Below are 26,012 nucleotides of genomic sequence, written 5' to 3'. Positions count from 1 at the left end.
ATAGTAGTTTCCTCATTTCAAAACAGCAGCAACAACATACATTCTCAATGCACGGGTGAATACTGAAATAATAATTTATATTTTCATCCAATGTAGCAGAAACACACACCAAATGTTAATAAGCTATTGGTTTGATTCCCCAGCTGCAAAATGCCTGGCATTCTCACCGGCATTTATGCAATAAGAGGCTAAACCCTAAAACCCCTTCTGTCCCCCAGAACCAATTGCTGTTGTTTACCTCTCCCCGCAGCCCCCAGCTGCACAGCAGTGGTGGGACTCGCTAAACCCGGTAGAGGTGCGGCTGGAGAGACAGGACAGTAACACACCTCTCCCCAGCCCTGCTCTGGGACTTGGCCATTGGGACAGCCAGACTGTGCTCTCACATCTTGCAGCCTGGCTCCTTTGGGAGAGCCGCTGTCCCCTAAGGGCCGGGGGCACTGCCCAGCAGCCTGGTCGCTCTTGCCCTCATCTGCAGCGCGGTGAGAGCCTGCGCCCGGCTGGCACCGCAGGGGACAGAGCTGGGATGGTGCCAGCAAAAGGCAGCCCAGGAGCAGGGACCTGATGCTCCGGCCCCGGCCGATGGCACCTTCACTGGCAGAGAGGAGGCTGCCTGAGCCTGCACTGCTATGGTATTGTGACGGGGAGCATGCTGGGCAGCTGCGCCTATAAATCAATCCCCTTCGGACCAGAGACCCTCCGTCCTCTCGCTTCCCCTCCAGCAAAACTAAGTTTACCTTATGTAAACCAGACCGGGTTTGGTGCCTGCCCTGAAAAGCCATTTAACTACTGCTGGGGCTGGAGGTTGTTGTTAGTAATTTTATTACTACAGAAGATGGATTTGGCTGCCTGCCAGTCCCTGCTCCTGCCCTCTTTGACCAGAGGAGAAGCACAACTTCAGTAACTAAAACATTTCATTTCCTCTTCAGGGTCTCAGACCTTCGGCATCCAGCTCCTGGCTTGTCACCTGCTCCCATCTCCCCAGGCAGCATCACGGGACCATGGCTGGCAGAAATAAATGGCATAAGGAACAGCACAGGAGAGCTGGCTCTGCTTGCTCTGCCACAGCCTGGCTCTGCAGCACTGTAGTCAATGGCAGCACTCGGTTCTTGCACACTTCTTGTTGTGGTGGGCAGGGCACGAGAGGGACAACACCCCTCTACTCCAGCCCCAGCAGTGGTGGTCACCCTGCCTGGCTGCCCAAAGAAAACAAACGCAGATGTCCCTTGTCCTGTCATGTAGTATATCATAGAATCATTAAGGTTGGAAAAGACTTCTAAGGTCATCAAGCCCAACTGTCAACCCATTACTGCCAGGCCTTCTAAAACATGTTCTGAAGTGCCATATCTCCAGGGATGGTGACCCCACCACTTCCCTTGGCAGCCCATTCCAATGCTTCACAACTCTTTCAGTAAAGAAATTTTCCCTAATATGCAATCTAAACTTCCCCTGTCGCTAGTTACCCGGGAGACGAACACCTGCCTCACTACAGTGTCCTTTCAGGTAGTTGTAGAGCGCAATAAGGTTCCCCCTCAGCCTCCTCTTCTCCAGACTAAACAACCCCAGTTCCCTCAGCTGCTCCTCATTAGACTTGTTCTCTAGACCCCTCACCAGCCTCTTTGCCCTTCTCTGGACAAACTCCAGCACCTCAATGTACTTGTACTGAGGGGCCCAAAACTGAATGCAGTACTCAAGGTGCAGCCTCACCAGTGCCGAGTACAGGGCACGATCACCTCCCTACTCCTGCTGGCCACACTATTCCTGATACAAGACACGATGCCGGTGGCCTTCTTGGCCATCTGGGCACACTGCTGGCTCATGTTCAGCCGGCTGTCAATCAGCACCCCCAGGTCCTTTTCCACCGGGCAGCTTTCCAGCCACTCTTCCCCAAGCCTGTAGTGTTGCATGGGGTTGTTGTGACTGAAGTGCAGGACCCAGCATTTGGCCTTGCTGAACCTCATACAGCTGGCATCAACCCATGGATCCAGCCTGTCCAGATCCCTCTGCAGAGCCTTCCTACCCTCAAGCAGATCGACACTCCCACCCAGCTTGGTGTCATCTGCAAACTTACTGAGGGAGCACTCAGTCCTCTCATCCAGATCATTGATAAAGATGTTGAACAAGACAGGACCCAAAACTGAGCCCTGGGGAGCACCAGTCGTGACTGGCCGCCAGCTGGATTTAACTCCATTGACCACAACTCTCCGGGCTCAGCCATCCAGACAGTTTTTTACCCAGCAAAGTGTACACCCATCCAAACCCTGAGCAGCCAGTTTCTCCAGGAGGATACTGTGGGAAACAGTGTCAAAGGCCTTACTAAAGTCTAGGTAGACAACATCCGCAACCTTTCCCTCATCCACTAGGTGGGTCACATGGTCACAGAAGGAGATCAGGTTGGTCAAGCAGGACCTGCCTTTCATGAACCCATGCTGGCTGGGCCTGATCCCCTGGTTGTCCTTCACATGCCTGGCGAGCGCACTCAGGATGAACCACTCCATAATGTTCCTTGGCACTGAGGTCAGGCTGACAGGCCTGTAGCTCCCTGGATCCTCCTTCCAGTCCTTCTTGTAGATAGGCATCACATTGGCAAGCCTCCAGTTGTCTTGGACTTCCCCTGTCAGCCAGGACTGCTGATAAATGATGGAGAGTGGTTTGGCCAGCTCCTCCCCCAGTTCCCTCAGTACTCTCAGGTGGATCCCATCCAGCCCCATGGACTTGTGAGTGTCCAGGTGGCATAGCAGGATGTTAACTGTTTCCTCCTGGATTATGGGAGGTTTATTCTGCTCTCCATCCCTGTCTTCCAGCTCTGGGGGCTGAATACAGTGGGAATAACAGGTCTGACTATTAAAGACTGAGGCAAAGAAGGCATTAAGTACCTCAGCCTTTTCCTTATGCTTGGAGGCAATGTTCTCCCCTGCATCCAATAAAGGATGGAGATTCTCCTTGGCCCTCTTTTTGTTGTTAATGTATTTGTAAAAACATTTTTTGTTATCCCTTACAACAGTGGCCAGACTGAGTTCTAAATGGGCTTTTGCCTTTCTAATTTTCTCTCTACTCAACCTAATGAGATCCCTGTACTCTTCTTGAGTCACCTGCTCCTGCTTCCAAAAGTGGTAAACTCTCCTTTTTCTCCTGAGTCCCAGCAAAAGCTCCCTGTTCAGCCAGGCCTGTTGTCTTCCCCAGCAGTTCGTCTTGTGGTACATGGGGACAGCATGCTCCTGTGCCTTTAAGACTTCCTCCTTGAAGAATGTCCAGCCTTCCTGGACCCCTTTGCCCTTCAGAACCCTCTCCCAGGGACTCTCTCAACCAGATACCAAACAGAATCACAGAATCACAGAATCACAGAATCACAGAATCACAGAATGGTAGGTGTTGGAAGGGACCTCTGTGGGTCATCTGGTCCAACCCCCCTGCCGAAGCAGAGTCACCTACAGCAGGCTGCACAGGACCTCATCCAGGCAGGTCTTGAATATCTCCAGAGAAGGAGACTCCACAACCTCCCTGAGCAGCCTGTTCCAGTGCTCTGTCACCCTCAGAGGGAAGAAATTCTTCCTCACGTTCATACGGAACTTCCTGTGCTTCAGTTTGTGCCCATTGCCCCTTGTCCTGTCGCTGGGCACTACTGAAAAGAGCTTAGCCCCATCCTCCTGACACCCACCCTTCAGATATTTGTAAGCATATGTAAGGTCCCCTCGCAGCCTTCTCTTCTTCAGGCTGAACAAGCCCAGCTCCCTCAGCCTCTCCTCGTAGGAGAGATGTTCCAGTCCCCTCACCATCCTTGTAGCCCTCTGCTGGACTCTCCAGTAGCTCTTCATCTTTCTTGAAGTGGGGAGCCCAGAACTGGACACAGTACTCCAGATGAGGACTCACTAGGGCAGTGTAGAGGGGAAGGAGAACCTCCCTCGTCCTGCTGGCCACACTCTTCTTGATGCACCCCAGGATTCCATTGGCTTTCTTGGCAGCCAGGGCACACTGCTGGCTCATGGTCAACCTGTCGTCCACCAGGACACCCAGATCCCTCTCCACAGAGCTGCTCTCCAGCAGGTCCACCCCAAGCCTGTACTGATGCATGGGGTTGTTCCTCCCCAGGTGCAGGACCCTGCATTTGCCTTTGTTGAACCTCATCAGGTTCCTCTCTGCCCAACTCTCCAGCCTGTCCAGGTCACGCTGAATGGCAGCACAGCCTTCTGGTGTATTTACCACTCCTCCCAGTTTGGTGTCATCAGCAAACTTGCTGAGGGTACATTCTAACTCTTCATCCAGGTCGTTGATGAAGAAGTTGAACAAGGCTGGGCCCAGTACTGACCCCTGGGGGACGCCACTAGTTACCAGCCTCCAACAAGCCAAAGTCTGCCCTCCAGAAGTCCATGGTGGTGGTTTTACTGCCCCCCCCCCTTTACTTCACCAAGAATCAAGAACTCTATCATTTCATGGTCACTTAGCCCAAGACGGCTTCCAACCACCACATCTCCCACCAGTCGTTCTCTGTTAGTAAACAGCAGGTCAAGTGAGGCACCTCCCCTGGCAGGCTTACTTACCAGCTGTGTCAGGAAATTATCTTCCACATACTGCAGGAACTTCCCAGACTGTTTCCTCTCTGCTGTGTTTTACTTCCAGCAGACATCTGGTAAGTTAAACTCCCCCATGAGAACAAGGGCGAGCATGTGAGACTTCTGCCAGCTGCTTGTAGAATGCTTCATCTACCTCTTCATCTTGGTTGGGTGGTCTATAACAGACTCTCAGAAGGATGTCTGCCTTGTTGGCCCTGCCCCTCGTCTTTACCCATAAGCACTCGACCTTATCATCATAGTCATTGAGCTCTATACAGTCGAAACACTCCCTAACACACAGAGCCACCCCACTGCCTCTCCTTCCTTGCCTATCCCTTCTGAAGAGCTTATAGCCATCCACTGAAGCACTCCAGTCATGAGAGTCGTCCCACTACATTTCTGTGATGGTGACCAAGTCACAGTCTGACCTGTACGCCTGCTCCTCTCGACAGAATTTATTTTCAGAAACTATAGATCTGGTTGACTGTTAAAATTTCAGGTGAGGACCTCCTCTTGTCCAACCTGCAGCCTCCAATAACAAAATCACCAAGACAATCCGTCTTTAATCATCTCCTCCAAAAGATTTGCATTTTCTGCCTTCCTTAGACTGGTGTCAATTTTTTCCCAGTATAGCCTTTTTTGCTTTGTCCATTTTTTTAATATCTCGGGAAAACATAAAGCATTTTCTCCTTCTGCTCTGAAAGACAGTTTTAGAGACTAACTGTTGGCATTGCCAAGTGATTAGATAGATAGACAGACAAGCAAGATCAACCAGCGTCTCACTCTAAGAAAGTACTCCTAGCATTCAAGATTACATTTTTCTCCCTTTTATTTATCTTAATTTACTTTCAGATGAGCCAGTTGCATCACATTAAAGATTCCTATTCCTCCATAGCTGCTAACTTTCTTTTGAGTAGATACTGTAAAGTTTTCTCTAATGCAATTTCTTGATATGCTGGAACTGAATTCATCAGATACATAGTGATGGATATGACACTAAATCAGAAAATTTGGAAAATTTCAATTCAGATAGACCTGAAATACTTTTGAACCCCACATTAAATGTTTTATGTGAAATGAAGGCTATCTAATTTTTAAATTTTGTAATTAAATTAACTTTGAAAATCAAATATTGATATGTTTCATTCTAAAAAGATTGAAATAAGCATTTTCAAGTCTTCCGATACTCCCCCCATACTTTTTGTATGAAAGTTTTTGCCTGAATATGTGAATAATTGTAGTTCTCTCAAAAGCATATTTTTTAAAAATAAATTTATTCCATGCAGAAAAATCATGCCCAGCTCTACCTGGAATTTCCTCGCACACAGCGCACAATATCCCTCTGGCAGTGACAAGCTTAATTAATATTCCTTTCTACCCCCATCCACTCCTCACCTCCCAGATGACCCCTGTCAAAACACATGCTGTAGGTGTAAAGAACATGCAACAGCCCCATAACACTGCATGGTGCAGAAGAGTCTTCCTTTGGGGCAGAATTTACTAAGCTCCTTTTAAAAAAAGCTGAGAAATAATTATTTCAAAGTTATTTAGAGCAACGTTGGCTTCAAAAGACCACATTAAACGGTGGCTTTCATAGCTCAAGAACTGGCCTAAGGTACATTGAGGGAAATGCTGTAAACTCAGTCCAAAGTCACATCTATGGAAGCACAGTTTGGAAACAGAATGGGACCCATCTCATGCTTCTTAAAGGTATTGCCTTTTCTGAGCTACAGGGAAGATGCTGAGACAGCAACACGAGCTCGCCTCCTCAGCGGTAGGACTTGGATGTACCCCCTTTTTGTAGCCATTTCTCCACCCACCTGGTTGCTGAGGTTACCACTGGAGCAGCTCCTCTCCCCAGCCGGTCTTCCCACCATGGGGTAGGAAACTGGGCAATACAGCACACAAATGGGATGGAGGGAAAGCCAGAACCAAGCCAGGGTTTCACGCAACATAGCCTGAATTGTCCAATCTCTGGAACAGCCTGAGGTAGCTAACAGCAGTGTAGCTGCCATCGTGGGCGTGAAGGAGGTAACACTCATTTTACTGCATCAATAAAGGCAATTTTCTACAACTGACCTTTTTCAGGCTATCTAAAACTGGTTAAAAATGAGAAGGATCACATGAATATGTTTAACTAGCATACTTTAAGGCCATTATTGCAGACACAGCTTGTATTTAAATACATCCTCTCCCACAGTAAACATCTGTTTTTATAATAAGGACAGGAAGCACAATTACATCATCCAGCCTGACTTCCGCTATAACCCAAGCCTTTTTCAGCCAGACACTCCTGTGATTAACTAAAATTGAATTTAATTAAAATATATCTTCTGGGAAGCTGCTCATTCTTGATTTGAAGACTTCAAGGGATGCAGGATCTACCATCTCCCATAGCAGTGTACCCTGATTTGTGCTAAGATATTTCTTGCCTTGCCTACACAGAAGTGTTTTGAAATACGCCACTCTGATCACCTCAGGGGCTGCCAACAAGCTTGCGCGTCCTGCCGTAGCAAGAGCAAGGGAAGCACACAGAGCCAGAGTCTTTGCACTGTTTGCTGCCCAGACCAAATCACTGTTACAAGAGGTTTCAAGGTTTGCCTGACAGCAAATGCTGTCGCCCAAGTCGTTCATCCCAGCGGTCATGCAGGAAGGCTGTCCCCAGGGGGGTACCAGGTGACAGGGAATCAGGTATCAGAGTTTCTAAACCCCTCTTCCTCACCCCCATGGCTGTGCCACAAGCTCTCCACATCTTGGTAAAGCACGTACAGCATTGTTCGCTTGGTGGATCGATTAATATTTCTAAAGTGCACCAAGATGTATAGCTCTGAATGCATGCAAAAAACATCACTGAGAGACCCGTCCCAGCCCCTTATCTTAGACCGAGCTACTGAAGAATGGAGACTGCAGCTGGAGGAAGATCTAAGCATGGGAGAGCTTGCATCTCGTCTGCTGCCAGTGTTACCTGGAGCTGCCTGGCTACACAGCAACACAGCACAAAGCTGGAGAGATGAAATGCAGCCCGACCACTGCAGGTAAGTACCCTATTACACTGACCTCAAACGGCAAACCACATTCTGCCATTGAAGATCTAGCAATCTCTCCTTCCATCATAGCTCATTAGTCATGAAAGTTCAGCAAGGCCACTGAGGAATATTTCCAGCCATGAAAGTCACTGTTCACTGCAGAATGGTTGTGGAAGGAGAAAACAGTCAGCGCTATGGATCAAAACCACAAAACAGAAAAGCAGGTGTGCATGCAGAGCACAGCTCATTTAGCAATGTCTCTGTCACAGGGATGGAGAGCACTGACTTTCCACACCAGCTGGTCCCACCAACAGGGCTACCTGAGACTTACGTGATGAGCCACCACTGTCTGCTTAACACACAGGCTAAAACTACATTCATTTTCCTCTCCATTTGATAATGCAGACACTGTCCTACTCCTCTCCCAAGGTCAATGCAAATACCAGGAAACTGGAAGGCGAAGGGCATTTTTATGACGGAGCTCCCAGCAGACCTGGTAGCTGAGCACCAGCCTGAACGCTAACACAACTTTGCTGCCCCCACTGCCAGCACCACTATAAAACTTCCCAACAGCGCGCACGCTTCTCAGCTCCAGTCCCTCTTGCCAAAACGTTCGCTTTCTGTGAGAGAGCCCAGCGCTGTCTCTGGTGAACGTATACTTGTGCTCCTGGCCACAGCAGCAGCAGGACTTTGTATCCGCCTGAACCCTGCGATGGTCCCAAAGCACCAGGTCAGCAGGGTTCGACCACACCAGCAGATGAGTGCAAACACTCACGCGGATGAGCGGCAGCCCCCAAATGCTCCCCAGGGCCAGGACAGTTCCAGATTGGGAGGAAGATGCTTCATGTTGCATTTTTTCTAGAGCTTTGTCCCAGCAGGTGCCAGACACCTAAGGCAGGTCCATGGGCTCCCACTTTACCCTCTCCGCACCTGATGCTTGAATACCTTCGTACTCTCAGCTCGTCTGAGAGGCCGTCACATGGAATTGGTATTGAATGAATTCCACAGGTAGCCAGTGCAGCTACTCCAGGACAGATTTGGTCCAATACAACTAGGATACATACTTTCTAAAACTTTTTCTCACAGGTTAAAAAAATCCTTCTGCAGCTTGAGAAGAGGCTGCGATAGTATGTGGGAGAATTCAGCAGCTAACACAGCTACTTTTGACGTGCAAGCAGAACAAAATGCGAAAGGTGAAGAAACCATCTAAATAATGAGGGAAAGTGCATTGGGTCAGTATAGCTCATTCTAACTAAGTGTAATTAGCAGGAGAAGGAAGGAAAATTAGCTCAATGATACCCTTTCACAATGTCCTTTCAAGTGTTTGGGGACATTTAGTTTTGCAGAAAAGTTTCAACCAATATAAATACACCAAATATAATCTTCAGTGTCCTTACGCACTTGCACAAGCAACCTCAGTCACATGCTGCTTGGGACTCTCATAAATTTACATTATAAACCCACTTACATCTATGCATAGAAATTAACACACATCATACCCAAGAAAATGGTCATTCTGGGCTATTTGGCAGTTCGAGGAGTTCCAGCTTTTTAGCCTTAGAGATGTATCTGGTAGGAATTCTTTAATGTACTCACTTGTCCTCCTAGTGACGTCTTAAATTATTCAGAGTTTCAGCTGTAATAATATTCTGTCAATTCATGCTCTTGCTTAATGCTTCTTCATTTCACATGTAGAAGTTTGTTTAAATAAAGTACAACTACTTCTATTTAAATTTTAAAATCATTATGAAAATCTTTCTTTCCGTATCAGGTTCAGTAAATTATTCCCTTCTTCAGAGCTGGGGAAGGTTTTCTGACAAATAATCATTTTTCCCAAAAATGCGGTTGTAGAGAATGAAGGCAAAATTATTTGAAAATTCAGCTATATCTTGATAATTACTTATAAAAAAAACAGTAACACTTTGGAAATGCTGGAAGTCCAGATTAGGCAAATCCTGGAATAAAATGCAACTTTAAGTTGCAGAACAGAACATTTTAGTTTAGAAATTTCAAAAAATTAATCAAAAGTTCTTCATTAGACCCTAAGCCAAAGTTGTTCCCTTTTGCAGCTTACTTTAGATTGCTCAGAAAACTGATAATTTTACTTTCTATGATCAACTTAAGATGATATTTTTCTTTTGTTCAATTTTCTGAGCTAAACAGCAAGTCAGTTACATAGATAACCATTCACAATTTTCTGAACAAAGATAAACTGATGAGTCTGGACTGTACGCTGGTACTGCAGTGGGACGTTGTGCCTGAATATCCTGAAGTGCCAAAGACTGTAGGCTTTTCTAAGCATCTGTGTATGTACATACTGGTACTGTGCTTCCTTCAGAGACACTAAAACCACATTTCTAAAGATCTGCCAGATCAAAGCATTTCATCCAAGAGAGGAAGTGTCACCCCAAAAATTTTTGATCAGTGCTTCTGTCAGTGACAACACATTGTTCATGTCCTGGGAAGTATTGAACTAATGCAATTCTCAAAGCCACCCTACGAATACAGAGTGGTTGCAGTAAAGAGGTTTCCAGTCAAGCCTGTGAAGAGAAATGACTGGTGCTGTTCCCAGTCAAAGTACTCACCAATAATTCCTTGGGACATATGTTACTACTTCTTCTTTAAAAAGAAGACTAAACAGAAAGCACAAGGCCACACAAAATTGACTTCTCCATGTCGATATAGCAACCCTCCCCCTTCAATAATGCATGCGAGCCTATAATGGCAAGAAGCAACCATGCACAGCAGTGAAGAGATTTCATCTGGAGCCTCAGGAAAGTACACGATCCTTCTAGTAGAGCCCAGGAGGTATGGCATTAGTGACAGTGAATACCACAGGTACCTCTTCCTGTATTTGAGTGTCCATTCGTTTTGATGTGGGTTGTGTCTTTGTGTTCTGGATGGGAATTGTGTGCTGGTATGGCAACATCAGGAGCAAAGTGTTTCTTGCCTGCTGGAGCTCCTCAGGCCTGGAAGCCGAAAGCTGATGCTCTCTCTCTGAGCAGCTGCCGGCACAAATGACAACTCCAGCTCCCTGCAAATGAAGAAATCCTTCTTATAAGCATGACATCAAATCCAGGCACTCAGAGTTTATGTCAAGATTGGCTTGAATAGGATATCAAATATTCCTAACATTGGAATTGCCCGCATTTTTCTGAAGCAGGCTCTGCTGCCCTTGGTGTTGTGTGTATGTAGGGTCTCTACACAAGTTGCCACGCAACTGGGGTGTGCATTGCCACTAGGTGTTTTGTATTTTCATATATTCAACACACCACTTTCCAGTCAGACAGAAACCTTTAGCTAATTGTTAGCTGCATGTCAGAATTTTCCCCTCCTGATTTAGTTCCCTCTTTATCAAAGTAGAAAACATTTAGCTCCTGAATGCGTGATTGATTTGTAATTATTGTCTCACACCTCATGTAAACTGCAGTCATTCGCACTTGCATGTCTCCTTCTCCAATTCTACTGCTTTCTGCAGATTTTAGCCAGAGAATCAATAACGGTAAAGGACTAGTTCCCCTGCTCCACAACCAAGTGACAAACTACAACCAGTTGTAGTATAATCAGATTGACTCACTTACAGAGGACATAACTACATACCAAATGTAATACAGATCGTAAAACTCTCACCCTTGCAAGGCACAGACAGACCAGAGAGCAAGGAAGGTCATTCCTCTTAATCCAGTCTCCTGACAACAGAGTCTCAGCTATTCCAGAGAGGACCTCCCCGTCTGGGGCTTTCTCTCTGGGACTTTGACTTCTTAGGAAGTCCGAAGTCACAGTTCACAGGAGCTCAATTCAGTTGATGAAACTGAGGTGTCCAGTGCCATCTGGGACATCCAAAGGTACCCATGACCCACAAAAGAGCCATGTCCTGGAAGAGGGGTAGAGACCAGGCATGATTGAACAGGACATCTCAGATCACACTAGACCTCCGCCTTTGTTAATTTTCTTTCCTTCCAGTGCTACCTGCCTCTGCTTTGATACTGCTTCCTTAACCCTGCATGGCCCAGGCCACCTTTCTGAAATTCTTCCCTTCTCCACAAGGACTTTATTGTGATTTTCAAAGCAGACTTCCAACATATGTTACCTTCTGGGGGCTCAAAGACTGGTGGATTCAAGCAATACATGTGATAGCCACGGTCACAGTCATCACAGAAGAGCAGCTGGTCCTGAGGCAGGGTTGTTGGGGAGACAGTAGGGAAACAGAGAGAGAAGGAGAGGAGAAGAGAGAAAATTATGTAAATTAGTCTCTTGCCAAGATGAAAATATAAGCATGGTAACCAGCAGTGCTCAGATAGGAATGCAGAGCTGCAACATAGAGACTAAGGGACTCCTGGGAATGTAAAAGGCATCACGTTTGTGCACCCAAGATCAACCACCACCCTTCTCATCACAAACGCTGTTCAGTTTCTAACTGGAAAATCTGCATGAGATATGGAAGACTTCCTCTCCAAGGTGACCTCGTGATGCAGGAGTGAGAGCTGCTAGGCCGGGGATATGCTGTACTGAGAGAAGAGGACAGGCTTTGCTGAGCTCCAGCGTGACCAGGTGCTGGATCTCATTCCTTCAGGGGAAACCTTTCTCGTCAAAAGTCTGGACTTAACCAGTTCTCCAAATCTCAGCTGTGTAAATGCTCCGTGAAACAGATGGAAGTGACCCGATCCCACCATGTGGTCTGCAGCTCTTTCACATATTTGGGGGGGAAAAAACCTGCTTTGAAGTACCCCGTGATTCCTAACACAGAACAGCTCCCTGTTTTCAGATTTCCTTATTTACTGCTAAAGTAAAACGAAATCTCAGGCTTCAAATTTACTCTGCTATAGGGAATACAGTGTTAGCTAACTGCCCCCAAAGTTCTCCAGCCACTGTCAATTCTCCAAGTTTCTCACAGACTCCCAAGGACCCTTAGCATCACATTTTAACTGAAAGTCCCACAGAGAGGACACTGTTCAGCTGCAGGCTCTGGATCATAGTTTGGAAATGACTGGGACAGGTGATTAGGTGACTAGAGAGAGGCCTAGCCATCCCAGTTCAAATGCTTTCATGTTTCCCAAGTCTTGTAATTAAGATTAAAAAATCTTGCCAAGAAAGTAAGCAAAATCAAGGACAGAAGAAACATACCTGCCATCTCTGGGGTTATCACCCATTCACATCTACCTCTGACTGCCATATTGAAAATACTACTCTCTTGCAGCTCCCTGTGATATGAGTTTATGGCCTCCAGATAATTTCAGTTGAAAAAGCGTACAAACCACAAGTATTGCCATCTTCAGTGGCCCTGTACAATATCCGTCGTAATTTCAGCAGAGACCGCTGGCTGAATGGGGGCACTGGGGAGAAGCCCCTCTCTCAGGAGCGGCTCCTCCACGGAGATGTATGGAAGCAGCAGTAAAGCCACGACCCACACCGTTGCCACGTGCTCCTCAAGGGCAGCCATGACAGGAGCTAGCTGTGATGCTTATTTGCATGAAAAGGTAAAGGAACTCACATCATTCTCAGAGGTCCCACAAAGGCTGCAGGATTTGCACTCAATGCACTGCCACTGATAGGTTTTAACCGCCTCAGTCATGTTTGTGGTGAACTGCAGGCAGGTCGGGTGTCCTGAGGAAGATCGAAAACAACTGTCACTGTTAAGGCTCACTTACTGCTGGTTAATTAACTGGTATTAAATTTGGGAACAAAACGCACATGGACATGGACTGATCACAACATGGGCTGCAACTAACAGATATCAAAGAGGAAAGCAGGCATTAACCCTTTTGCTGCCGGGCACAAGAGAACGTCAGAGTCATCCCCACCCATTCCCCATTGGAAAGCAGTTTTATTCAGAGCTCTTAAAAATGGTTTGGCTTTGGGTTTGTTTTTTCTGGGGCTTTTTTTTGAATGAAAACAAGAGAAAGGATGAAATCAGAAACAAACCCAATTTCAGAGAGAGCCCATCCGTCTTAACAGAAATTGAACTACAGTTTCAACTAGCGTTGTTTCGACCGGACTGAAGGACCTGGTGGAAATGAGGTTATTCTCCGTTTCAGAGCTTCTCTTCCCGCTGTCCAAATCGGTGGAGCAATTCTGCAAACTTTGCTTAAATGGAAGCAGTAATGTACAGAGAAAAAGCGAGACAGGATGGAGGGATACAGCTTTTTAATTTTTTTAAGAGCTCTGCCACTAAAGTTGGTTGGCACAGAAGAAACCAAATTGCACAGCTAAACTTCCAGGTTCAAAACAAGAAACTGAAAGGAAAAAAACCCAAGCCAACTCCCACAACGCACTAAATGAAAGGGATAAAGAAGGGAAAGCTAGCAGAACAGTCACATCTAATCAGGGAGGACAAACTACCAGAGTTACAACCCCCACCCCTACATGCGTGTTGACTCCAGCTTTGCAAAACAGCGGTATCACAGTAGCAGGGTCAGCAATGAGCTTTCTGGAGGGGAAAATACAAACAAACAAACAAACCAAAGGTAGGATCAGTGTTCCTTCTGCAAAACAAAACAAGAAAAATATACCGCTGAAATAAAGTACTCTACTCCCAAACCACCCCTGCCAGGATGAGGCAGTCCCTAAGTCACCTGCAATAATCTATCACTTGCTTTCTTTGAAAGCCCCGTGTTTAGCATCCCTCTCTGCCACACGTAAGCATTAACACCGTGCATAGTCGGGGGCAAGGGGTACAGGACGGGGATAGCCAATTGCTCATCTATAGAAAACCGAGAAATACAGGTATGTGCATCCAGCACCACCACATGCTCCTTCTAGAACCCTACACCATCAGGTGCGTGGGGGGGGTTCACCTCTAGCCGATCCGCTGTTCTTAGACTACAGCCAATGGGTAGAAAAAATCTCTTTCACATCCACCAGTCTAAATGTCTTTTTAATAGTGGAGAAAGAAAGGCTGCTTCTCCAATAAGCAAAAAAGGCACGCCTACAGTAGATGTGGGTACAGATGCGCTATCGTCATTACGAGACCTATCAGCAGTATTTTGCTGCATCATCGCATCACCCATCACCACCCTACAAGAAGCTTCTATGTTTTCTAGCTGGTCAAACAAACAGTTGCGGAGAACTGCTGGGTAAGGCAATAATTCTGTAAGGAATATCTTTCCTTTATGTGCCCATGATACCACCAAATGGTGTAATAAGGATTTTGTTTTTCCAGTTATATTTGCACAGTAATGGTACAAAAACTAAGCCTGTCCAGCAAAGAAATGTGTGTACATAAGTTATTAAGGAAATTGAATAGAAAATAGAGGAGATATTTAAGGAAGGAGGGATCAATGACATTGGTCATATCACTCTTAAGCCTTTGAATAAAGAAGTGTTTTGACAGTACTGATGAACTCAGATGGGCTAAGAAGATCACTGGGTTTTGGAGTCCTTGAAATGTCAGCACAAAACAAGAGTCTGATTTTACTGAAATTTACAGTGGACCAAGTCCAAACTAAAGTTCTGGGGACCTTGAAACTGCAACAGTGCAGAAGGAGGTTTTGCAACATGATACCATTTCTTGCTGAGAGGACCTCATATAATTGCTGATACTACCAAACTAGCAGAACCTGGCATGACACTGAAATGTTCCTCCAGATCTGATTTACAGCAAACACAGAACTTCATTCCAACACCAGTAAATAGAACAAATGTGCCACACTACACATCGGGGAGGAATTCATCCCAACAGCAGCAAATCGGCTTCCAGAAAGGTTGTACAGTGCTGGAATACATCACAGAAAGCAACTCATACAGGGAGGTGAGTTAATCAGAGAGTTAAATAGCTTCAGTCACATTTGAAAAGGAACAGAAAGAATGGAATCAAACTTACAGAGATAAATCACAGCTAAATGCATACACACATTCATGTACTCACTTGCCTGCGTACACACATTGCTCATTTTAGAGACTCCAGCTAGAGACTCTCCCTTTCTCAAATGACACGAAGGTCAGGTTTTGTTCACTACTTTATCTCTGTTCCTCCACAGCAATTCCTGCTCTCTTCCAGCTATCAGTCTTGACTGTCTCGTTCCTCATTTACCTCAAGAACACCTCTGCAGGTTTTCTGTGCTGCATTTTGTATCAATGGTGCTTCATCCTTGAAGTGATCCATCCTCTTTTCAGAGCCCTTCTTAAGAACTACACCCACCACAAGCCTCAAAGAAACAATCTCTTGTGGGCTGAGACTCACTTAGAAAATATTAGTAGTGGAGTGAGGGCTATGGTGGCTTTATTTTAGTAGCAATGGAAGGCTCTATTGCAAAAAAATACCAATTTATTCACTCCATTGGGCTGTCTCTCTAAAAGTTATGTCTATGAAAGTGTCCAGCAAATGCCCACAGCCATGTCTGCAGAGCCACAGATTACTCTCTGTTAGCCCAGGGCTTATGACATATCTAAGGGAAAAAGAATTCCTCATGGACATGTCTTTCTTCAGCCTCCAAGTCAGATCCTCTTTCACATTATCAATGTGCCTTGTGGTACCATGACCCCAACATAATGTCGTTGGAAAGACTATTTTTACTTCTGCCAGCAGCCTGATAAGGCCCTGTAGCGTACGGCAAGCATGTCAGTAGATACTCAAAACATTAAAATTGTTTTTCCTGCCCTCCCTGCTCTCCTTCTTCACAAGCTCTCTATTTTCCTGCTACTTTGGTTCAAAACCCAGTGTTTTTCATGACCTATGAGAAAATTCACACGTCCAGGACTTCCTGGAGTGGTGTTAGTGAACATCATCCCTGCTCCACATCACAGCATTTCTTGGCATTCCCTTTGTGACAGAATACCTGCAGACAAAGCCCTGTAGCTGCACATGGCAGAGTACTAGAGGTATATTAAAATTCCCTTTTTAAAAAAAAAAAAAAAAAGTCTAGCTCAGGTCACAAACAATTTTGCTTTACACAAGAAGCATTCCAAAACGTGGTTCAAGTTACAGGCAGTGTGGTAGCGCACAAGCCAGAAAGCTGGAAATGTATTTCTTGCTGAATTTCATCAGTTATCTGGTCAAGATGAAGAAACAGTCTCATTTCACTAATCTTGTGATAAACGGCATTTGCTACGGCAAAGGTGTGCAGCAAAAAGTCTGCAGCTGGAACTCAGTGAATAATTCAGGTGCTAGCTCAGCCCTGGCAAACCCTGGATCACTCTCACATGTCTGTATCAGCTCCGCAGATCTAACGGGGAGAAGAAGTAACACATATTTATGGTGTCACCGAAGTCAATAGACAGACCGCTAAAATACACCCCGGGAGCAGTTGTGTTGAAGGAGCATGTGATATGTTAACATCGACAGTTTCTCATCTACCATAACTATTCTCTACCCAAACTTTTGCTACGCTGCAATAGCTATAAACAACATAGACAATAAAACTCACAGTGAGAAGGTTGCCAACAGCTCATCCTTTTGTCTTAAAGCAATATTTTAAAGTATAGATCAGGCCTGAAAGCTTCCTCATCTTTGTCAAAACCCTCCTCTGGATCTGAACCCTGCGACTGAGACTGCATTATACAGTGACACCGGTGTTACACATGCCACTGGCTTTAATTGTGCACTATATGTCCACCAGCCATCTGGCCGGAGGAGTGAGGGGCGAGCACATCCAGAGATGATTTCTTGTATTCCCCACCTAGTGTAATTGCAGGTTGGCGGTAAGGAGAATTTTAACATAAATACCCTAAAAAAAATTAAACCTAAAATTCTCTTCTGCTTGCCCTGGCTGTATAACACTAAAGACCAAAACCAACCTTAAGGGGCAGGAGCAATCTGCTGCTCCCAGGCACCCTGTGACCAGTGAAGGCCTTAGAACAGCTCATTAGTGCTTCTTCAATAATGGATTCTGCATCGCAAGATTAATTGCAGCCATGTGCTCTGTCACACCCGCCACAGACTATTTAAGTTAACAATCCAATCAATAACCTTTTTCAAACAAAGGCAGAGATTATCTTGAGGAAAAAAATAAGCAGAGACTCCTTTTTTAAAACAAATGTGAAATTATTTACATGGAGTGAAAGGAATTTTTACCCGGTTTCCAATTCTTTCCCTTGTCTTCACTGTGTAGTGGTGTGCTTTTTAATCAATAGCATAGCGAAAACCCACAGGGCTCCTGGCTATATTGCATCAGAATATATTCCATAAACTATTCAGGTCTTTAAACAACTATAAATACATATTACAGACATAATGACCTATGTCACAGGAATCCTGTCCAAATAATGGAAGTTTTACATGCAAAGAAACTGCAAAATTTCCTCCTGCTAAGACTGAATAAGGATTGCTGTGACCACTGCCACTATTAGACAGAACTATTAGCATTATTTGTACAAAAGAAGGGAAAAGTAACTTGTAATTCTAATAAGGGATATGATTTTATTATTAAAATATAAAAATTTAGCCCACATTTCTCCATCTCTGAAGGCATGTTTACAGATACGTAGTGTGAACAACAGACAGATTAGAAAGGGCCCTTAAAAACCCAAACCATTCAAGCACACCAAAAAGCCTGGCTCTGCCAGAATCCCAGGGCTCCAGGAGCTGCAACTCTCAGGAAAAGACCAACCATTTCTATGGGACGAGGATGGGGAGCTCTGGGCATTTTCCTGGCCCTTCCCATCTTGCAACACTGATGCAGGGACGTATGCTTGCCCACTCAAGTGGAGCTACTCATAAACAGAAACCTGCAAAAGTGTTTGTGGGGTCAGGATCCAAGGCACCACCTGCCACAGAACCTCTGATACAGGGAAGCATGAGTATTTCATAACAGAAAAAATGTAACAGCTTTCCCTGTGGCCAGGCCAGAAGTATGTGCCAGAGGCTGCAGGTGAAGAGCTCTTGTCTCACCCTCTTCGACACAGAGCCTCGCTGAACCCAGTTTCTTAAGAAAAATAAACAAACAAACAAAAAATGAAATCTCTCTTGTAGGCACCATTGGGTTTTACTACCATCAGGCAGAAGAGGAGGAGAGGAAATATTACCACCGTGAATTTCTATGTTCCGATGGAAATAAGACACCCTGGCTGTTCCTCCCGGTGTCCGAGGCACCGTGTTCCAGCTCTGCTACAGAAGGGAGTCTAACAGGACTCGGGCGCCTCAGTGAATAGGCTGGTCAGCCTGATTTGGTCAGAGACCAACTTTCCTCTAATCTAATATGCCGCAATATGCCAGTAATTGTGGAAGAATTAACGCTTTTAATAATTAATGAAGTTCTGAAACCATTCAGCTGTAGCAGAGCTTATAGTTCCTATTATTTCATTTCCTGGCCCTGTAGCAGTTCTGGCCGGCATGGACAGAGCTTAAACCGAGCCCGCAGAGAGGGAAGGGGCACTCTGCTGCATCAGCACCCAGCACTGGCAGCCAGCTGCACTCTGGAGGTGGTGGTTTCCTTCTCGGCACTGCCAGTTCCAGTGGGAAAAGAGACATAAATTACAAGCAATTGCTTGAAGGTTCGGCAAAACTAGAAGAGACCCCTCCTTTAATTGCTCACCCAAGGGACACATAAAACCCCTGTGCAAAAGATAGTGGCTCAGTCCCAGTCGCGGTTAGGCAGGTGTAATTGGAGTCAATGGGAACCGAAAGCAGGACAGACCTGTGTTTGAAAGCAATTAACACTAGAGATCTCAAGGAAGTTGTAAAATGGCGGTGTGTGGAAGGCGGCACTGGCGGCTCGCTCTCTCCTGCACTACCTTGCTGTTGCTTTACCCATGCAAACACCAAAGGGCACAGGGGGGAGTGAGCTCCTACTGAAACACCCCTCGTCTCGAGGCACTGCCCCGAAAATTTTGTTGCCTGAAGAAAGTCCACCCACCAGCTCTTCAAGCTCCCCGCTTTGACTCTACAACACTGCATAATTTCCTCAGAAACGTTTTCAAGCATCAAGAGCGTCAGCTAGGACAAAGAGCCTGGGCTACCGATGGTACATCGAGAGCAAAGCTTGGCTCAAAGGCCGCGCATGTACAGAAACAAAATGAAGGATCTGTGCACAAACAGACTCCCGCGCACCCAGACACCAGCTGCAGACAAGGCAGAGTAACTCTGTCTGGCACGGGGCAGCTGGAGGAGCTGGGTGGGATTTGGGGTGACCTCCAGAGCACGCAAAGAGGGAAGCCAGGAGCAAGTTATTCTGGGCATCTTAATGGCCTGTCAGTCAAATCACTGTCTCCACATGCACCATTCCCTTGGCAGCAGATACCACAAGTCTTACAGGAACACTACTAGAGAAATGTTTTAAAACAGTTTTACTGCGACAGGTTTGCGTGTGCCTTTCCCTGCGTAGCCCCCATTCCTCAGCACGCACGGTCCAGCCATACATATCTTAACAGGGAGAAATGAAAAACCGAAGTTACAGACTTTAAAAGCCTCTAAAAACCGCCAACAATTAACTCTGGCATATACAAACCACTGCCCTGTGAGAACACCCTGACTCGGGCTGGTGGTGCTGCAGCCAGGCCCTTTGCTCTGGGCTCAGGTTTGTCAGAGGCAGGACAAGCCCTGCCAGGGTGCCCGCTGCCACGTGGGGTCCCCCCGGCCAGACACACCTGCCCCTCCAAAACCGCCTGGCACAGGCTGAAACCTGCACCTCCATTTCACATTGTCCGCGGGTCTGGGCTGCGGCAGGTGGGGGGCAGAGTCTTGCTCCTCTGTCCTGCCCTCCGAGGCCGAGCAGCGGGGACGCGGGCGCTCACCTGGCACGCGCTGCTCTGCTCACCGCAGCGACGCTGCCACCACGCAGAAGCGAGGCGGCAAACCGGGCTCTGCGCGTTTGCAACCCGGGAGATCAGAAACGGCCCCCAACCTTGAAGTCACAGGAAATGCCACAAGCCCACAACGCCCCATCTCAAAACCAGCCAGCACCCTGCTCCCTTCTCTGCCAGACCAGCCCCTCTTAGCCACTGGTGGCCGCTAGACAAAATGGCGATTTCTTGCCGAAGAAAAATAATGTGGAAGCACTCAAATAACCTCGCGCTGAAGCATCAGCTTGTTAATGCACTGGTAAGTCATGCCAGCGCTGTACAATTGCTGGGGGTGATTTAGGTCAGAGTGACCTCCAGAAAACCCACCAGGCTGCATCGCTGCGCGCCGCATTATGGGTAACGATCTGCTAATTGCCAGGAGGCACTTGGGCTGCTTACCAACACCAACAGGAAGGAAACCTGCCTGCAGGCACCGCACGGACTCCATATGCCAGGGACACAGCTCCTAATAACGAGAATAAACACATTTACAGAGCGCGAACTGGGCAGGAGGCCGGGCAGGGGATGCTAATGCTGCCCAGCAGGTACCCCCTCGCGGGCGGGTCGCTGCGTGAGGCCCCCCCAGCAACACCGCCCGCCAGCGCAGGGCAGGCTTTGCACTTGGTTGCACAGTAGAGTAGGGGTGAGGTAGATGGAGATCAAAACGCGGGAGTGGGAGGAAGGCTGCTTATCCAGACAAGATGAATCACCGCAACCTGGAAAGCTAACATCCCCTTTGCCCAGGGGACATTTTTGTTACCCTTCAACAAACTGCAGTGGAAAAAAACCTCCGGCACAGCTCCGACCTCGTCGCTATGCACTGCAGGCTCCCCAGCCAGGCCAGCTCACACACCACAGAGCTTTCAATCAACTGGCAGGCTCACTAAACCCTTTCAAAATGAGCAACCAAGCAAAAATACTTGGTCATAAACACTAAAAATAGGAATGGAGGATTGGGTTTTGTTTTGCTTTTTAACTTGGTGAAGCCAGTTCTTCCCAGTGCATTAAATCCACCTCCCTGGCAGCCCATTTAGAACATCTCCTCCCCCTTGGGAGAGCCAAAATCCCTAGCTATAATAAGAGGAGTGGGGTGGTATTTAAAATGCTAAGGAAACGACAGCCTGAATAGCCTTCCGTGAGAGCGTTACCTTTGTTAAACCCCCCCACAAAACAAGATGTCAGCGCTGCCCCTCCTCCCCTCCCTCTAACCTGAACAAGGACTCTGCTACCTGCTTGAACTTATACCTGCTGTCCAAACACCTTGTCCTTCCTCAGTATTCCCAGTGTTAGCTGCCCCGCTAACCCAGACAGACAGACGGCAGTACGCCTGCAGGGATGCCCGGCGCTGCCCGGGGTACCCATGTTGTCAAGGCAGTGCTCGCCAAGGCCGGCTCCAGCGTTTCCACGCTGACACAACTGTGTCCAACTCCAGCTGGTGGCAGCAGTGGATGGGACACACCGTTTCCCTGGGACACTCCGACCGACCGGGGCTTCTCCGCTGGGATGAGGTGGGAGAGCATGATGGAGGCAATGCTTCGTGACCTGGGCACCTGTTCACTAAGAACAGGCCATGTCCACCCAGTCAGTTCGGAGGGCATCAAGACAAGCCCTCTGCACCGCTGCAGTCCTCCTCAAGCACCGAGGGCTCCGGGGAGAACTTCAGAGGTGATTTCACCCACGGGCCAGGAAAAAGCCATCCTGTGAAAGTAACTGTCAACTGAAAACGGGGCAGGCTGATGAATTAGGAAACAGAAAAGGGAAAAAGGAGAGAGTATATTACTAATCTCGGGACAAACTTTCTTTCTAGAAAGATTAAGAAATAACTCTAGACTACTTCCCTGCCAACATGGTTCCAGAAATTTCAAATCAAATGGCAAACTCTGGAGAAATTATTTAAATGTCATCATTTTAATTTTAAATAAACTTAGCTACGCAGAAGACACCATGTCATTGCATAGGCAGTGACCTCACTGCTGTTACATGAGGTAACCACATGTAATCCAGGTAAAGCAATTCAGCACATGACGGGTAAATAGTTGACAACCCATGCGAACGCGCTGTAAATGCAAGAGGTCTGACTTTCCCACGCAAGCATAATTTACACCGTTGCTAATGTGACTGTATATTCAGACATAAGTAGAACTGACTCACTCAACTAAACACAAACAAAACCAATTTGGAGCAAGCTACTTCAGTCCCTTGTCAACCTAAAGAAACTCTTTCCGCTGCCGAACGGGCAGTGCTCTCCACGCACACTCTCCATTGTTTGCAATGCTGTGCCAGAAGCTGGAAAAAGCCCATCATCTACTGATTTTTTTCCCTTCTCCGTTAATTAAATCCCCTGTTTGGTTGCGAATTTCTAAGTGCCAATTGAGATTCCATCAACAGGGCAGCCAGTTTTCATTTTCCCATCAAAGTCCCAGCAACGTCAACATCTAGAGGGAAGTAAGAGCTACAACTGCACCCTGCAGAGCATCAGTACGTGCTCAGTAGGGGGGAGTGAAATGTCTCAGTTTAGTCTCTAAAAAATGCAATTTCAGGGTGATCTAAACATCTAAGTGAAGGAGTGAATTTGGATGAATTAGTTTCACTCAAAAGCAAGCAGGAGGGGAGAAAGGGTTAAGAGGCAGCAGAGGGAGAGACTGATTTTTCAGAAAGGGTGAGGCATTTTATGCCAGTGGTTCACAGAAAAGAAGTTTCATTTTGGAGCAGTACCTTGCTTCGAAAGTGGGCTTGATGGAATTTTTTTTAAGAGAGGGATAAATACTCACAAATGAAAAGTTTCATTCAAGCCTGTGCACACTTGGAAGCAGGAAAGGAAGGGAAAGGCTCGTTTCATTGAGAAAAAGAGATCGTGCTTCATTTCAAATCAAACCAAAATCTTTTCTCCTCAACAGGGTATTTTTCGCTTCAGTTATCTGAACAGCCTTTCTGAGTAACTGTCCAACAAAATGCTGCCAGAGATATCAAAACAGTAGGATCTTCTTGGTTGCTTTTCACTGAAAACCACCAGATTAAAATCCATGGGTTTTTTTTCTCAGAGCTCACCAGACCTTCCACCCCAGATTAACCAAGTCAAAGTGCAGGCCACTCTTTAACTTCTAACATGTGAGCCGCAGTGCTTTAACCTACACAACCGATACTTCATAGCCGCTAAATATCACATCAGATTAAACAAGAAATTAGCTAGTTGCACTGCAGTGGACACAAATGACCCTCATTAAACAGTCCACTAGTCCTGCTCCTTTTCAGCACCAGGGAATTGCTTAACAGAGCCTATACAAAAGTAGAACATTATCGTATTCAATGCCAGAAAATTATCTTCCACAGTACTACGGGGATCTGTGAGTCTGCTGACCCTGCTCTTAGCTGGCTGCTACATTGGCTAGTGGGACTGTTGCTCAGTGGTTCTGTTAATGGCAAAGAGGCTGGGAAGTCCTCTCCTACAGGCTGGTCTGACAAGGTTCTGGGCATCCCCAATCGTCTCACCTTTAACAGCTGTTGAGTCAGGTGGGATCCCATCACCCAAGAGATGTCTGGCAATTCTCAGTGATAGCTGCACCAAGTCTAATGGGGACTAGTTCTTCTTCACGTAATGCCAGACCCATAAATATGTAAACAGTCACAGAGGAATCTAACGGGTGCAGATGTCCTTAGGAAATTATTCTCCGTTTTTTTCCTTTAGACCACTAAGTACTTGTAAAATCTTAACCTTAATGGAAGTGAGGAAGGGGTCTTGGAGAGCTAATTAATGAAGAGGCTGACCTGGCCTTGCAAGGGAAATGAAGCTCCTTAACCCAGGGAAAGTCCTCTTCTCCAGGTGAAGGAATACATGGCTTCAGACATCTGGATGTCTGAAGAGTACAACAGAAATCTAATTCAACCCTGAGAGAGTTTGTGGATAGTTAAAAACTCTCCTAAGCCTCCAGGCTGATGGACAGATTCAGAGACACAATCAGTGTGGAAAGACCTAAGAAGAGCTAGGACCTGTTCTTTAAGAAGCCCAAGCCCAGATATCCCAGCAATGGATGAGACTTCTGAGCCAAGATCCAACTGCAGAATCCACTGCACTGTAAAACAAGTTATTGAGCCTGAGGAAAAGGCTGGAAAGACTTTAGTGTTGTTTAGCACATTTAAGCCACTCCCGGCAGAGCACCAACAGGAAGCAACTATGGTTTATACCAACAGGGGAAAAACAATTTCTCAAACACAGGCTTAAAACCACACCATGTAAACTCCGCTGTACAAAGTGCTACATGAACTTGAAAGCTATGTCTCACTGGCTATCGGACACTGAAATAAAAGTACCCCTTAACTGACAGCACGGCTTCCAGCTATTTCCCATCCAATGGCTTCCTCTCACCAGGGAGAGCTGGCCTCAATACTGACTCCTGAAACCATCATATGAAGAAGTTAATGGTTGCTGGCTAATGAAAGAAAGCCAAATCAGTAAGCTAAGTCTTATGCAACACTTGACAAAACTGTCTCCAGCATTATTCAAAATCTCTAATCTGTTTCAAAAAAGAAGGCCGCATCTGAAAGACTTGGTCACATTCCTTCTCTTCCTGCAGTCCACAGTGAAGCCACTGACACCAGGACACTAATAGCGAAGACTGAAGGAACATAATGAGAAGGAGCTTCAGTTCAAGAAATAATATCTCTCAACACCTGTGCAAAGCTAGAGATAATCTAGAAGGTCTTACCGAGAATTGGTTATGGAAGATGAACAGCACCAAGAAATGAAACTCCACTCCAAAAAAAACACTAAGTGTAAGCCATTGAAGGGAGATTACGTCTGTTCCTGCCCAAGAGGCACCATCCATCAGCTGGGATCCCAAAGGAGGAGTTCCCCTCTGCAAGCTCCCCAGAGCAGCTGCCTCTCTCAGGCGGGCAGCAGCAGCTCCAAGAGCTTCAGCCCACTGTGCAGCTTGTGTCCAAAGTGTATTGCCTTTTCCACAGCAGTGCCATAGTTGGTTTGTAGACCATTTGGAGCTACCACAGCTATCTTAAACAACATTAAACAAACCGTTTCTAATTGTATCCTGGATGGCAATATTAGCCACAACACTGTGCTCCAGAAATCTGTGCTTTTTTAAAGGTAAATGCCATCATTCTGTCATCACGGTGCACACACCATGGAATCATGAAGAATTACAGGCTACAAGGACAAAACTTCATCAAATAACAGATGATATGGTAAAAGTTTCTAACACAGACAGCGAGAGCATTTGTTGAAACAGAAAAACATGCAGTCAGGTCTTAAAAAATATACTGGTGAAATTAAGATGCCACAGATGGATAGATCTCAAGTTATTAAAATAAAAAATAGAACAAAACTGTGGTGAATGTCCAGCTACGGTGCAGCAAAGGAAACACAATTTTACAATAATTTCCAAGGGACAATGGAGATCTTAAACACATCAAGCCACAACTTGGACAAGCCCAGCCAAAGCTGGGAGCAGTCACTGCTTATGTGCTCTGCTACGTATGCTTTATGTAGTCGAGGTCCTACTCAGCCATCTTCAACAGTAGGGGTGGGACAGGGTACAGAGGAGTTTATGTCATTGCTCGTGATCATTAAAAGCTTGGTTTTATAGAGAAGGGGTTATGGGTTTTTTTCATCATCTGTAGGCTGATGGATCTGATTACAACTAGGGTTCACAGCTCCAGGATGCAAATTTAACCATAATTTTTTTCCTGATTCCAGGCAAAAGTTTGTAATAAA

The 26,012-nt window shown here is 46.3% G+C and overlaps 1 protein-coding gene across 5 annotated transcripts in view; it reads right to left on the bottom strand.

The window, feature by feature from the left end:
* Positions 1-26,012, bottom strand: part of DPF3 (double PHD fingers 3) — a 191,656-nt gene that overhangs the window by 18,968 nt on the left and 146,676 nt on the right. For 4 of the 5 annotated variants that reach the window (XM_075426127.1, XM_075426129.1, XM_075426128.1 and 1 more), the window contains 3 exons: positions 13,065-13,177; positions 11,664-11,745; positions 4,128-10,607 (listed from right to left, as the gene is read on the bottom strand). In XM_075426127.1, the coding sequence (XP_075282242.1) occupies positions 10,537-10,607; positions 11,664-11,745; positions 13,065-13,177 (266 nt within the window). In that variant the 3' untranslated portion in view covers positions 4,128-10,536. Of the gene's footprint in view, positions 1-4,127; positions 10,608-11,663; positions 11,746-13,064; positions 13,178-26,012 lie in introns of those variants that run through there. The other variant, XR_012764520.1, reaches the window with a different exon arrangement.

Source organism: Opisthocomus hoazin, chromosome 7, assembly GCF_030867145.1.
Source record: "Opisthocomus hoazin isolate bOpiHoa1 chromosome 7, bOpiHoa1.hap1, whole genome shotgun sequence".
Taxonomy (NCBI): domain Eukaryota; kingdom Metazoa; phylum Chordata; class Aves; order Opisthocomiformes; family Opisthocomidae; genus Opisthocomus; species Opisthocomus hoazin.
This window is presented reverse-complemented; position numbering and strand designations above follow the sequence as displayed.